The following is a 15,127-nucleotide window of genomic DNA, read 5'->3' as shown; positions in this document are numbered from 1 at the left end:
CACAGCACAGCACAGCACAACACAAACATGGCTGGGTCAGTCACGAATGCTTTTAGTAAAGGCTGTACAGGGAGAGAGAGAATGAGGGACGAAGGACAGAGATGGAAATGAGACCTGGCAGGAGAGAGAAGACAACAACAGTATAGAGAACTACAGCTCCCACAATACATCTGAGGGCTCATAATGTCACATGACTCACAGTGACTCATGCATGCAGGAAGCTACGGCATCGTCATTCTCTCTAATGGAGGATTGTGTGAGCGCTTCACACATCACTAAAAATATCGGATTCCTTGTGACATTTGCGCACGTTTGCACACGTGTCTGTGTGGGTGCTTCTGGGGGGAGAGAACAGTTTTTTATACACAAAACACCTTCATGTGTGTAGGATTCCCAAATCCCCTTGCAGGAGTTTGTGTGTATGCTGTGTGAGTGTGAGCTGAAGGTTTCGGTATGTTTATGTGGGAGATTTAACATATTAACCTACACAGACTTATAGCAGAGTCTTAAACCTGTTTAAACCTCTTCAAGCAGAAGACAGATAACAAGAGTGAGATGTGAGAGTCTGAACCCTCGGGTGGATCCTGAGAGTGTCCACAGCAGACACACACAGACCCCTAAACAAACCTGTGAACGAAGCCAAAACCATCTGTCCCTCTGTACGATACAGCCTATTTGTTGTGTGAAATCACCACGTTATTGATGTATATCACGGAAGAAGGCAACGTTCACACGTGAACCACAACTCTGAGGACATTGCAGCGTCCTGTCTTCATCAGCGTCCTTTCTTACACGGTGAGAACGGTCTGCTCACGTCCACTCTAAACACCCCGCGAGTGTTTGGGCCTAAACACACTCGTGTGAATGTAATGCGTTGGCTGTGTTAGCAGCAAACTGCTTGGGGGGGGGGGGGGGGGGGGGGGGGGGGGGGGGGGGGGGGGTTTGAGGCCTAGAGCTCTGGAAATAAAAGTACGTCAAAATGTGGAAATATGCTTTGCCTTCTCCCAAGTGTAGTTTATGCAATAATAATAAAACAAGCTATAAAAGGAGTCTCACTCTTCCTCCCTCTCTCTCCATCTCTCCTTTCAGCTTCTGCTCTGCTGGTACATCTCTGGAGGTGTGAGAAGCTGGCGAGTGCTCATGAGTGTTTCTCGCTGGCTTGTGGGACTTTGAGCCTGTTCCCTTTCGCAGGACCTTGGCGGGCCACGGTAGCCCCTCTATGAGCATCTCCCCACGGGCCGACCCGCGAAGTGAAGCAGTGAACAGACATAGCGTGACACTGGGTGGACTCAGAATGGATATTGGGTCCATCAGCGAAACCCTCCAGCCTTGAACTCAAACTTGTGATTTCACTTTTAACACACTTAATCCAGTTCATAATGGGGCTTGGAAGCCTGGTGAGTCTGATAAGAGATGTAAAGACAGAGCCTGAACAGAACCAAGCTCAGCTGAAACAGGGACCACGCCCTTCCTCTGGTAGTGTGCAGCTTTTCCTTCCTGATCTACATTCAGCTCTGGCTGCCTGAAGCGCTATAAAACACACTGCAACACTGCTCTGAGAACAGCCGAAAGGATGCATTTGAGCCTCCATTTATGAGATCCATCCAGAACCTTAAATCAGCTCCAGGTTGTTTACATCTGACATCATAATTTCTGTGCCCAGCAGGCAGATGGTGGTCAGGGAGGGACACAAACGTCACGTGAGGAACGAAGACATAAGCTATTTAGATAGCAGCTCGCCATACACCTTCATATAATACGACCTTCGCCACGTCTGAGCAGCGGTAGTCACCTCAGGTCTTATCCTGAAGGCACAGCCATAGCAGAGTGATAGGAAGACCCAGAACACACCTCTAAACACACGGCAGAAGAAACGTCTTCCATGCAGCAGTGCAGACCCCGAACGCCTCCCGATACGTGGTGACCACTTTCACGAAGTTTATGTGCTACTTTTTGTTTGTTGTGTGAGGTTATTTTATTGACAGCACTATCTTTTGGAGTCGTTTCTGTAACATGAACATTGGTATATTGGTATAGAACATTGGTACAAACTACACAACCCAGTGAGGTGCTGTGTCAAATTGCTGTGTTGACTTACTGTGTTGCTGTGGCGTTGTATTTCTGGGGTGTTGAGTTGCTGTATTGAGGTGCTGTGTTGCTGTGTTGAGTTGCTGTATTGAGGTGCTGTGTTGCTGTGTTGAGTTGCTTTATTGAGGTGCTGTGTTGAGTTGCTGTATTGAGGTGCTGTATTGCTGTGTTGAGTTGCTGTATTGGGGTGCTGTGTTGAGTTGCTGTATTGAGGTGCTGTATTGCTGTGTTGAGTTGCTGTATTGGGGTGCTGTATTGCTGTGTTGAGTTGCTGTATTGGGGTGCTGTGTGACGTTACAGTGTTGAGTTACTGCGTTGCTGTAGAGTTGTTGTTTTGGGGTGCTGAGCTGCTGTGCTGAGTTGCGGAGACATCTGCTATTTGGTGTTTGAGGAAGTGAGAAGCCTGTTTTGACTTTTAGAAAGTGGCAGAAAAGAAAATAAGGGGATGAATAATTGAAGTATATGCTTTCCTCCCCTGGGATGTGTGTGAATGGTTCGTTCTTGGGCTGTATAGGTGGTGCTGCAGTGATGAGCCATTGGGTGGAGCGGAGTTTAGTAGGAGGAGCTTGTGAAGGTTGTGGGCGGAGGTGGGAAGAGGGCAAACATCACCACTCATGGAACTCATGGAGAATTCTTCACGTTGCTATGGTACCAGAAGGAGTGGAGAGCCTTGAGATTTAGTTCCTCCCTCTCTCTCTCTCTCTGTCTATCTCTCTCTCTCTCTCTCTGTCTATCTATCTCTTCATCTCTCTCTTCCTCCATCTCCTATGTCTCACCTTTCTTATGTCTCTTTCTTTTTCTCACCTTTTCAACTCTCCGTTTATGTATCTCTTGTTCTGTTTCTCTGTCACTCTCCTGTTTGTCTGAGCTATTGCAGAGATGTTTGTGTTTGCTGCAGCACTTGGAGTGTGGAGGAGTGTTTGTGTGTGTGTGTGTGTGTGTGTGTGTGTGTGTGTACTTCAAATTCACCATTCAGCTGGTAACTGTGCATACCAAGGACAGAGATGGTCAGAGTCTTTGTCAGTGCTGTGTCATGGTGAGGAGGTTGGTGTATAAATCTAAGTGTCACACACTTTCACACAGTGACTATGATTCACTTTATACCTCCTGGTTTGTGTTGCTCACACCAAAGTCCTAAATCCATAAACTATATCACTACCAATGATCACGATAGACACACGTACTCAGGTATCCTCACACAAGCACTGCTGAGATTCAGGGCACCATTTTAACTGTGGGTGGGAGAAGCGTTCCAGGGCTCATCTCTCCGCTCTGAATGAACATCTAGTGAACTCATGAAAATTCATCCGATTCTCAGACTTCAGGAAAGCCAACCACCTATCAGTAGTTTTTAGTGTGCTTGTAGTCTTTATTGCTTATTGCTTTATTGCTTGATGTTTTCAGTGTTTTGCTGATTTAGTGCTCTTGCTGTCTTCAATGTGCTTTTGGTCTTTAGTGTTCTTGCTGTCTTATTGTGCCTGTGGTCTTTAGTTTGCTGGTGGTGTTTAGTGTGCTTGTTGTCTTTAGTGTGCTTACAGCCTTTAGTGTGCTTGAAGTCTTTAGTGTGCTTGAAGTCTTTAGTGCACTTATAATCTTTAGTGTGCATGTAATGCTGCATGCACATTAGTATGCTTCAACAGTGAATGTTTGTAACTTTCAAAAGCAAAAAAAAAAAAACCATAAAAAAAAAAATGCTCCAATTTAAAGCGCACATTTTAAAACAAGCAAGAGCTCTGGGCTCGTTTCATGATGCCTGATTGGGATCTGCACACTGTCCAAGCAGAATATGCTGTTATAATGAGTTGTGATCATAAAAGCTAGACTGGAACTCCAAAAACAGAATCAGAGGAAAGAAGAAAGCGGTGTGGGACTTGTAGGGAGTTGGGGGCGGGGTGGAGTGGGAGGGGCAGGGTGGAGTGGGAGGGGCCTGTGTGGCCTGATCGTGTTTGTCCCCCTACAGGGTGGTGGGATGATTAGTTGTCCATATATTTCCATAATTTGATGTCTGCAGCTATGATCCCCGCAGTGCGAATCTTCACTCATCGTAATGCTCAGTAATGACGAGAGAAACGCAGGGTGCGTCCGGAGGAACCCAGCAGACATCTGACCCTGATAAAGTACTGATAAAGACCTGATGAATGGAGAGGAAGGAGAAAACTGATGAGTGAGGAGGAGGAGGAGAAGAGAGGAAGAGAGAGGAGAGGAGGAGAGGTGAGGAGGATAGGGGAGAGGAGGAGAGTGGAGAGGAGAGAGGTAAGGAGAGAGGAGGATAGAGGTGAGGAGGAGAGAGGAGAGGAAAAGAGAAGAGAGAGGGGAGTAGAAAGGAGAGGATAGAGAAGAGACAAGGAGAGAAGAGAGGAGAAGATTAGAGGGGAGTAGAGAGGAAAGGAGAGAGAGGAGAGAGAAGAGGAGAGGATGAAAGCAGTGAAGAGGAGGAGAGAGGGGAGGCGAGGGATATTACCCTTGTATTTCTATTCTCTCCTATTGTCTCTATCCCATTGTCATGGTGATTATATTTTTATGTATTTGATTATTTTAATGTTCAAGGATCTTAAAGTAAGATGTTTTTTTAAAGAACGTACAGTAGTGTAAAAGGAAACAAGAAAGATTGAATGATTTTACGTAAATTTTACATTTTTGTGATAAATGAATATATGTATGTTGTTAAAGAGATTAGGGGTTGTCATTTTTTCTCTTGTTCTCTCCTTCACCCTCTCCCTCACTTTCTCTCTCTCCCTCTCTCTCTCTCTGAATGGCCATCGGCTGTAAGGCTTTTAAAAAGCTTTTTTATTTTTGTCTTTTCTTCAGCCAGAGTAAAATAACCCTTCCACTCTGGCTTTAAACCTGAAACTACCTGCTAATGGTACAGCAGATGACCACATGCTACTAAGTTTTGAGATGAACTACTGACTTTTGCCTATAATTTTAGATTATTGGAAAGCTTTTTCCGCGCGGTTAAATTGGTGCAGTTGTTAGGCAGACAGAAGTCCTCCTGTTGAGCAGTAACGAGTTCTGGCTGGTCAGACGTTTCTTCCTTTATCAGGCAGACAGAGCCAGACACACGGCTGGACATGAATCGGGTTTGGGTTTGTCACACCGGGAGACAGAGAACGCTATGCTTCATTTCCTCTTAGTGACACTCTGGGTCAGCGCTGACGTCAAAGACGAACATACACCATGCGTGTGCGGCCACGTGCGTTCGTGTGTGCACATCTGCATGTGTGTGCTTTTGTGTCTGAATCATTTTGGAGGTGATTGTAGTCAATAAGATATCTATTCATACAAAATATTAAGTCCAATATTAAGAGGAGCGTTTTGTGTGTGTTTGTGTGGGGGTGTGTGTGTGTGTGTGTTTGGGGGGTTGTTTATTCTCTGTAAGGAACCCTGTTGGGTGTACCTTCACTAGCCCTAATGCACTGATCTGATCTGAGGGTTTGACCCAATTCCCTGGTTCTTTCGGGACTCAGATCAGAAGGACATGAAAGCGTGTGGAAGGATAAGGCCATTATCCAGAGTGCTGAAACCTTCACTTTCATTCAGAGACTTTTTCAAAATGTAATGTAAAAGAACTTTATACACATTTTTGAAAGGAATCTAGGATCATGCTTCATATTACTTTCCAACAAAATGTATTTTAATATTACTCATGTTAAACATTTCAACATCTTACTTGGGTCCAGTAAAACTGAATTAGTTTCATTGTTTTCATTGAAGAGGTGAAATGATGATTTCATCATTGTGAAATGTGACTAAACATGGACTTTTCTAAAACATCCATCTCACAATCACTGGAGATGTTGAAAGGAATAATTATCCATCAAATATACTTGCAAACAGAAATATTACATGTTATTACACAAAAAATGTTCCACTGTGTGTTTTAAAGCCCTGGGACCCTTAGAGAGGTTAGCTTCAACTGTTGCTGTGGATTTATTTTGTTGTGACACATATATATTGCTTTAGGGCTTCATATGAATGTATAAAATAAATTTATATGAATAAAAACACTACATTGTATGATTTTTTGTCTCTTAAATGACGAAAACAAACCTCAGAAGCAATGTTTTATTTAAAACAAATATCAGAGCATATCCTCTTGCTGTGATGCATAGTTTTTCAAGAACAGTAAAAACCTAAAAGATGTATAAATATATTTCAAAATGAAAAATGAACTCAGTTGTATTTTAGTTACTTTAGGCAAAGAAAGCAAATTTGTGAGCCGGTTGCTGCGTGGCCTTATTTTAAGCTGTTCTCCATCATATCAAAGTGCTGTCACGGCAACAGCTGCTGAACGAGCCTTGAGGAAGGAACTGCTGGAGGATGATGATGACGAGGTGCGTGTGCACGACTCCACGTTTCCATGCTTGTCTGTGCATCTGTAGTGCGGTCTGTGCATCACTAGTGTGGAGTGTGTGAGATGCGTGTGCAAGAGTGCAGTTAATCTCATTTTCTTTCGTTTTTCTTCTCCTTGTGTTTTGTCTCTGTGTTCTGCTTTCCATCAGAGTGAGGTCATTACCCACAAGGCCGTGGAGAGAGGTCTCCCTCGTGCAGGGGCTACACTGCTCTCGTGTGCTGAATATCAATGCGGAGGCTCCTGCAGGCCTCCACCCTTCTGTTTGTCTGCGCCTAAGCCCCTCCCACATCCCTAGCCCCTCCCACAACATGTGTCTGACACTCCACAGCCAAGCAATCATCCCAGCCTGGCACATGCGTCTCAAACACGTGCCTCTCACGACAGGCAGGGAGGTCAACTGAGGTTGAGCAGACAACATGAGCAAGAAAATAGCTCAAAACAAAACTACATAAATAAAGAAATATATTTTAAGAATATAAATGAAGAAATCAAGACAATAAGTCAAAAGTGTAATCAAAGCTGTTTCCAAATCCACAGTGCAAATTGAGCCTTTTAGCCTTTCTCAGACTCAACTAATCAAACCCTGCTAAAATCAGCACTCCAAGCAAGACGGCAAACGACAGTTTGGATGAGGTTGCCAAGGCGACTGGCCACAAGCCTGAGCGCAGTTACCGTGGCAACCCCCTGCTAAAATAAGACGTGTTACATGAGATGCAAAACTGAGACACGCAGTCAAGGGGAGACGTGCCCTCATCACAGAGCAGTTGGACGAGAGCGGTTACAAACCAACTGCTGCTTCCGCTGTTTGACTGGCTTGGACAGTGTGTTTCTGTCTGTGTGTATGTGTGTGTGTCTATGCAAAGTAATGTAGTGCTGTCTAATGTGTGTGTTTGTGTGTGTGTGTGTGTGTGTGTGTGTGTGTGTGTGTGTGTGTAGTGTAGTGTGTGTGTAGTGTAGTGTGTTGTGTAGTATAATGTCGTGTGTGTAGTGTAATGTAGTGTGTGTGTGTTGTGTGTGTAATGTAATGTAGTGTGTGTGTGGTGTAGTGTAGTGTGTGTGTAGTGTAGTGTGTTGTGTAGTGTAATGTCGTGTGTGTGTAGTGTAATGTAGTGTGTGTGAGTAGTGTGTGTAGTGTAATGTAGTGTGTGTGTGGTGTAGTGTGTAGTGTAATGTCGTGTGTGTGTAGTATAATGTAATGTGTGTGTGTGTGTGTGTGTGTGTGTGTAGTGTAATGTAGTGTGTGTGTTGTGTGTGTAGTGTAATGTAGTGTGTGTGTGGTATAGTGTAGTGTGTGTAGTGTAATGTAGTGTGTGTAGTGTGTGTGTGTGTGTGTGTAGTGTAATGTAGTATAGTGTGTGTGTGTGTGTGTATGTGTGTGCGTGTAGTGTAATGTAGAGTGTGTGTGTGTGTGTGTGTGTGTGTAGTGTAATGTAATGTAGTGTGTGTGTGTGTGTGTGTGTGTGTGTGTGTGTGGTGTAGTGTAATGTAGTGTGTGTAGTGTAATGTAGTGTAACGTAGCAACATGCTTCGTAGCTGTGCTGAAAGGGTAGTGATGCTACACTATTGCACAGAGCAGCTGGCGTATATCAGAATTTTTATTACACGTAAAATAAGTTTTTTGAGCAATTATATTTTGTCAATTCTATAAGACCCCATTGCGTTAGTATCTCTCCCAGTGTTTTTCTCTACGATAAACAGATTTTATAGAAAATTTTATAGTTATTAAGTGTTACTTAAAGGGGTGTGGCAATAAGGTGATTGACAGTTAATAGCTGCGTTGGTTGACATCTAATACCAGACGCGCAAACGTGAACGCGAAACTCTCGACAGCAAAACTCTCGACAGCAGTATTAAAACCTTTTACCTTTGTTTATTTTGTAAAACATCAAAAGTGTCTATACTGGTGGGCGTATCCTAACGAATGTCGGGGCGGAGATACGGTCTCTGGCGGAGATACTGTCCTGCCTACCGGTTCTAATGCGCATGCTCTGGCTCCAATTTTCAAGATGGCAGCGTCCATGCGGCCATCTTGGTGGCTTCAAAAACTCACAATGGGAGTCAACGGTGACGTACCGTCCATTATATATACAGTCAATGGGTAGGACGTGTCTGGGTGGGCGTGGTTTGCCGTTAGGTTAGTGGGGTTGTGAGCTGCTGTCAGGGCGGGCGTGGTCAGAACTCACCGACGCAGTAGCACAGGATGATGGCGAGCAGGACGGACACGGCCACGGCGCTGAGGGCGGTACATCTCCACGAGCAGTACTTGGACGACTTCTTGAACTTGAATGCACTTCGGGAGAGCGTGTTGCGTGGGAGGGGCCGCGTGGGCGGGGAATACACCGCACCCGTCGCCATGGTGTAGCCCGGGGTCGCCGTGCTGAACAGAGGAGTTGTGCCTGTGCCTGTCTTAAAGAGGAAGTGCCTGTGAGAGGGAGAGAGAGAGAGAAGAGAGAGATGGAACGAAACAAGAAAGGAAAATATAGGGATGAAAGAGAGATGGAGAAAAAGAGGATGGAATAAATTACATATTATGAATTGTCCCAAATAAAGATTTAAAAACAGAATTCATAATGCAACATACACTGTAATATCATCAAATCCAATTAAAGTGACTTAATTTACATGCAGTTATAAATTCATGGAGGATCCCTTAGTTCACAGTACAGCGCAGGCCCACATTACAGTGTGAACAGAGTCAAGAACTCATCAACCTGAAAGGCCCATGTAGAGGTGAAGGAGCAGTCCCACCAATCACGTTAACGCAGCTAACCATCAACGCTGCCCGGTGGCAAACAATTAGCATAACCGCAATTGCATAATACTATTTGGTGGCTATTTACTTCCACTTAGCATTAGGAATACATTTTTCATTTGTACATTTTCAATCTGGTCATTCATAATGTTAATATGTAAACTGGATATGAGCAAATCCCACTGTGTATGGGCAGTGAAGACAACAGGAAAAGAGTGGGGTGTGCAGAGTGAGGCATATCCCAGCATGCTCTGCTGTGCTCTGATCTCTCTCTCTCTTTCTTAACACAGTCAGTGCTTATGCATGGCTGACTAACAGCTCCTACACAGGGGAGTGAATGAGGTGGGGAGCTGTAATCAAGGTGACTAGGGGGTCACCCCAGGACGGAGCAGCCCAGACTGGTGAAGCCCCCGGTGTTCCTCAGCTCCACCCACCCCAGCACACAGCTGCGGTGTGGGCTCACAGACGTACAGAGTGTCTGCTCTCTGAGCGCGGGCCTCTGCCCAGTGGGGAGCATGCTGGGAGGAAAGCTCTTTTATTATTAAAAACCATCACTGCTACATTAGCAGTTTAAGAACTTTTTAAATATATATATCTGGTTTGGAAGCTACTTCTGCCTTATGTGGCCGGGTATATATGAGGTGTATTGTACACAAAAATCTTTAAAAAACCATTTTGTTGTGGACAAATGGACAATATTATGCAGCCTACATTTGCCTGAATAATTCAAAAGTGTACCACTATAATGTGGTACATAAATATGAATCTAGAATCACAACAAACTATGAATCTAGAGTTTGAGTGATGAACAGAAAGTTGAATATCCATTCTAAATGTACTTTATATTACTTATTATATATTAATACAGTGAATATTACAAATTAATGCAGTAATAAAACCTTGCTTGCTAGTTGCTGTGTGGTACTTTCATCGGCTGTGTGGATATATTTTTTAATGGCAGCCGTAATGTCTGGGTTAACAATGGGCTTTGTGAGGTAAAGAGGTAAAGGGTAGGCCACTTCCTAATGTTCCTCCACCAACCTCCACCTCACGCTTCCTCCACCTCATGCTTGCAGCTACGTCCCTCAAGCACAGAATATCCTCCATCAAATAATCTACAGCAGTGCATAATCCAAACCAATAAATAATCTCTGCCAGGCACATCATCTACATACCGCACATAATCTACACCCAGCAGCACATGATCTGTATTCAGCAACACATAATCTGCACCAGCACATAATCTATAACCAGCACATAACGTAGACCACTACACAATCTACACCGCAAATAATCTATACCCAGCATCACATAATATACAAGAGCACATAATCTAGACAGAGCAACACAGTACATAAACTACAGAGAGCACAAAATCTATACCTATCATATAATCTAAACCCCATTTTGCAATCTAAGATCATCCAATCCCAGCATATCTAACCCCGGCGCAACCACTTGGTGATTGTTTTGGTAGTTGGCACAAACCACTTGGTGATTGTTTTGGTAGTTGGCACAATCCAAACGTGTGCAGAGAATGTGCAGAGCTCACAGTAAGTTGTGGAATAATGTTCTGCATAATCACACTTACATTGTATAGCAGTAGATGGATGTAATGACTAACAGCCATGGATCCAGCACTGTGACACATCGTATTTACATCTAAGAGCCACACACACAGAGCCATGACTAGCTCCGCCCTCGGCCGACATGTGTAAAGAGACGGATGAGTAATTGACCTCAGCCCCACGGTGTTTACAATAACGCAACACATGGACGCTTGTGTTCTTTAAGCTTAGCATAGCTGTGCAATGGCGCAACACGACAAATGTGATTGGCTGAGAAGACACTAATTATTCAACATTCCTTCCTATTACATTCCACTTCAGCGGACTCTTTTGCATACAGCATGCGACGCAGCGTGTACGGGTGATTACTGCGGGCACCTTTTGGCCACGCCGCCGTACCGCAACGTCACGGCGCGGGACATGCACAGTGCTTTGTGAAGATAAGCGGCGACATGCCTGTGGACTAGACTTCTTAATGGTGACAAAGGAAAACGATGAAAGCAAGCAACAAAGGGGACAAAGAGATGATTCAGGCTGCAATATCAACTAACACTGAGCAACAAATCCAATTAGCAAGCCCAGAACCACAAGCTTCCAGCACTGTAATAAACAGAGTGAGAAATAAGGACAGAAAGGGGGAGAGTGAGGCAGGGAGAGAGAGGGGAAGAAAGGAGGGGAGAAAGACAGGGAAATGAGGAGGGAGGGAGAGAGGGAGGGAGCGATAAAGAGGGAGAGAGAGATAGTTCTGTGTGGAGATAATGGTTGTTGCTGTCTCTGTCCAGCGCCGAGATTATCAATCTAGCCAATCAAATCAATGAAGCTGGGTTTTGAGTTTTGCCCAGGCCTGAGTTATAAGGTAGTCAGAAAATGTAAACCAGCAACACTGGAATATCAATTCAAACGGGTGTCAAATTAAAGAATTAAAGACTGTTTAATGATGCCAAAATTGATTTATGGAGGCAGAGGATCAATTTGTGAATGTGTAGATTTTCCCCAACACCTGTAATAATTCATAACCATATCTCACCTTGCTGGCCACGCTCGTCAATCAAACATCTTGCTCAGCAATTTAAATGAATAAATTCAACCAATAGCAGGCGAGAGGGAATGTGTGCATGGGCGTGCGTGGGAGGGGTGTTGATCAGGCGAGCGCTTAGGAGTCTGAGGTGAGCCCCAGGCGCGGGGACCGGGGCGGGCCTCAGTCCAACAGAACTGGGCAGGTTTTGGGCTCAGTGTTGGGTTTGGCATTAACATCTGGCATCAGGGGAACACTCAGGAGAACATACCCGTCTCCAGAGCTGCCCTCTGGGCCCACAGAAGGAAACACATCCATCTCTATTAGGCTGTCATTCCTGTTTTGGAGAACTGCTCGCTTTGTTAATTTTCTACATGAGGGAGATGGAAGATACGAGAGACAAACAATTAGCAGAAGGAGCAGGAGGTCGTCAGCGCTCCCTTTCGATGAGATAGTCACGCTATTTCTAATTATGACTCTGGCAGTGGGACTCAGGAATAAGAGAGACCAGATATCAGTCCGTCACGGAAGACTGGGCACACGCTCAAAGAGAATGCACACGCGCATAATATGAGACCACACACACACACACACACATTTGCACAAATATGTATTTCTGTGCTTAAGAGACTGCATACTGAAAGGTATATTTTTCAAATTAATTCAGTCAGCTAGTGTATATTTACCTTTGCACGGAGGATGTTAAAATGTGTGTGTGTGTGTGTGTGTGTGTGTGTGTGTGTGTGTGTGTGTGTGTGTGCGCGCGCGCAAGCACTCGAGCATGCATGCATGTTTATGTACATGTGTAAATGCGTTCATGCGTGCATATGTGCGTGTCTGTGCATGCATGCATGTTTGAGTGTGTGTGTGTGTGTGTGTGTGTGTGTGTGTGTGTGTGCATGTTAGTGTGTGCGCTTGTAAACATGGTTTTAATTAAAGTGTATAACCTGGCAGCAGACCCTTCAGAGAGCCGTGTACAGCTGCAGAGAGGTGCTGATGTAGAGTTCTTCTCTCACTCCATCCCTCCCTCTCCTCCGGCATGTGTTGTTTTTCCCCTCTGATGTGCTTCCAAGAACAATGCAAGATAACACCACGTCTTCCTGGGACCAGCCGTTCTGAACCTTCCCCTGACCTTCTGACCCTATGACCTCAGCTCTGGTTAACGTAGCACAGACCTTACTGGACTGAGACTGAAAGGTCGCCGCCTCCTTCTGCCTCTGCTTTCCAACTCACACCCATGCAGCACGTTTACTCACCTTTTGAATTAGCATTCAGATTTATGCTAATATTCTGATTTACGTTACTACTCAGATTTACATTAGTATTCAGATTTACATTAGTATTCAGATTTATATTAGTATTCAGATTTGTATCTGAAGTCTGATGAAGTACTAAAAGTCATACTGTAATTGATTGTTTGATAATTGCATAGAGCTTTTAAGAGCCATTTTACGCACCTAATCGAAATGACAATGATTAATGCTAATTAAATTTCAGTCACTCTGTCTGATACATTTAATAGACTTTCCCTACCTTCACAGTTCAAAAGGGTTGTTCCTCCTCTCAAACGATTAGCTTTTATCACGTATTTTAATAAGAGAGCATATGGAAATGTATTTAGCATTTGAAAATAGTTTGAACCATTAATTAAGCACAGTCATTAAACTTCTAAAGAAAGACAACCGGCACAAACTTGTTTAATATCTTAGTGGTTCCGCACCTCAGTGAACTTAAACAACCCGGCTGTAGTAAAGACCAGTGATAAAATCTACAGACTTGGTGTGTGTGTGTGTGTGTGTGTGTGTGTGTGTGTGTGTGTGTGTGTGTGTGTGTTGAGAGTGGGGTGCATAGCCCCTTTGACACACAAGACAGTGCGGTGTGTACCGAAGGACAGAGACAGGATGTCCACTGCGAACTGAGTGGAGGAGGCGTGTCCCTGGCCTGCTCATCTCTGCGTGTCCTGTCACAAGGCCCAGTCACCCCGCGGGACCCAGGACGGGTGAGATATGGCGGCAGGTCCCTACACCAGTGCCCTCATTACGGATTAGAAGTAAAAGGCTGTCAGGGAACAAATATGAACAACGTGTGGTTGAGATAAAAAGCCCTGTGGTGTGGTATATATTCCTGGACATGTGGATACGGTTCTGCTGACAAGCGGGACGAGGAGGAGGGTGCAGGGGTTTATCGGCCCAACCTGGCAACACCCACCACACCCGCCTGTCCAATTTCTCATTTCATTCCATTTCATAGATCAAAGGAAGCCACACGTTATATTGTCCTTAAAGCCGAGCGGAATAGGAGGGCAAGCCTTCCCAGGGAGATAAAAGTATCAATATAAAGAAATCATCATTTACAGCCTTCACTGTTTGTTCCTGAGCTATAAACAACATCTCTAAGACATATCAAAATTCATCTCACAACTCCCCATCAGACTGCAAGAAGAATCACAGAGACACACAGTGAGGAATAGAGAGAGAAACAGAGAGAGAGAGAGAGAGAGAGAGAGAGAGAGAGGGAGAAAGCAAGAGAGAGAAACACAGAGAGAGACCCAAAAGCAAACAGAAAGGGAAAGAAATCAACATGCTGTGTATGTAACTGGTCTGAATCAGAACCATGCAGGTCCGTGCAAATAGCAAGTGTTGGTATTCACACTCCCACTCCTTGCTGGAGCATTGTGATGTATGTCTGGCATGAGCCTCTCTGAACTTTTGAGAGCAGAGTGGGGAAACACCTGAGAGACACAGCATCCCAACACGGCCTGTGCTACGCTCGCGGTACGTTACGGTGCACCGGCCGACCCGGGGAACATATGCCGCCTTCGGCCTAGACCAGTCACCACATCACAGCCTTCAACGGCTCAGAAGCTCAACTTTGATTGCACATCATCCGCATGTTTAATGTGGAGGAGTTTCAAAGTCTCATCTGAAATGGAACTGTAAGAGCAGGGGTTTATTAGCAATGGTCCGACACATCAGTAAGTTTATATAATAAAAAAAAAATGTGTAATATAGTATAATGCATTTGTGTGTGATTGACTTTGTGGAAGACAAACCCACTGAGATAACATCAGCAGTCTTCTGCTTCTGTCTGTCAGTGGTGCTCAACTTTACACACATGATTCACATGGCAATGGTTTTAATTACATTCTCATCTGATAATAGGCACAAATCTAAATGGGCTTTTCATAATCTAAACCGATCAGCACCGCATTCTCCCTTCTTGTACAGACAGCATTTCTGAAGGAGAAAGACCAAGTTTATTTTAGTATTGTACTTCTGAGGAGTGCCTCAGGGTTAACCTCTAAGACCGCATCACACAGCGACGCCCTACAGTACAGCTTGAAGTTGTCT

At 44.5% G+C, this 15,127-nt stretch overlaps 1 protein-coding gene across 1 annotated transcript in view; it reads right to left on the bottom strand.

The window, feature by feature from the left end:
• Positions 1-15,127, bottom strand: part of LOC143504519 (teneurin-3-like) — a gene marked incomplete at its 3' end in the record, with an annotated part of 68,510 nt that overhangs the window by 2,800 nt on the left and 50,583 nt on the right. The window contains exon 4 of the mRNA XM_076995924.1: positions 8,626-8,864. Coding sequence (XP_076852039.1) covers positions 8,626-8,797 — 172 coding nt within the window. The remainder of the gene's footprint in view (positions 1-8,625; positions 8,865-15,127) is intronic.

This window comes from Brachyhypopomus gauderio, unplaced genomic scaffold (genome assembly GCF_052324685.1).
Source record: "Brachyhypopomus gauderio isolate BG-103 unplaced genomic scaffold, BGAUD_0.2 sc279, whole genome shotgun sequence".
In the NCBI taxonomy this organism is placed as follows: Eukaryota; Metazoa; Chordata; class Actinopteri; order Gymnotiformes; family Hypopomidae; genus Brachyhypopomus; species Brachyhypopomus gauderio.
The sequence above is the reverse complement of the archived record's forward strand: the minus strand, read 5'-3'. Positions and strand labels throughout refer to the sequence as shown.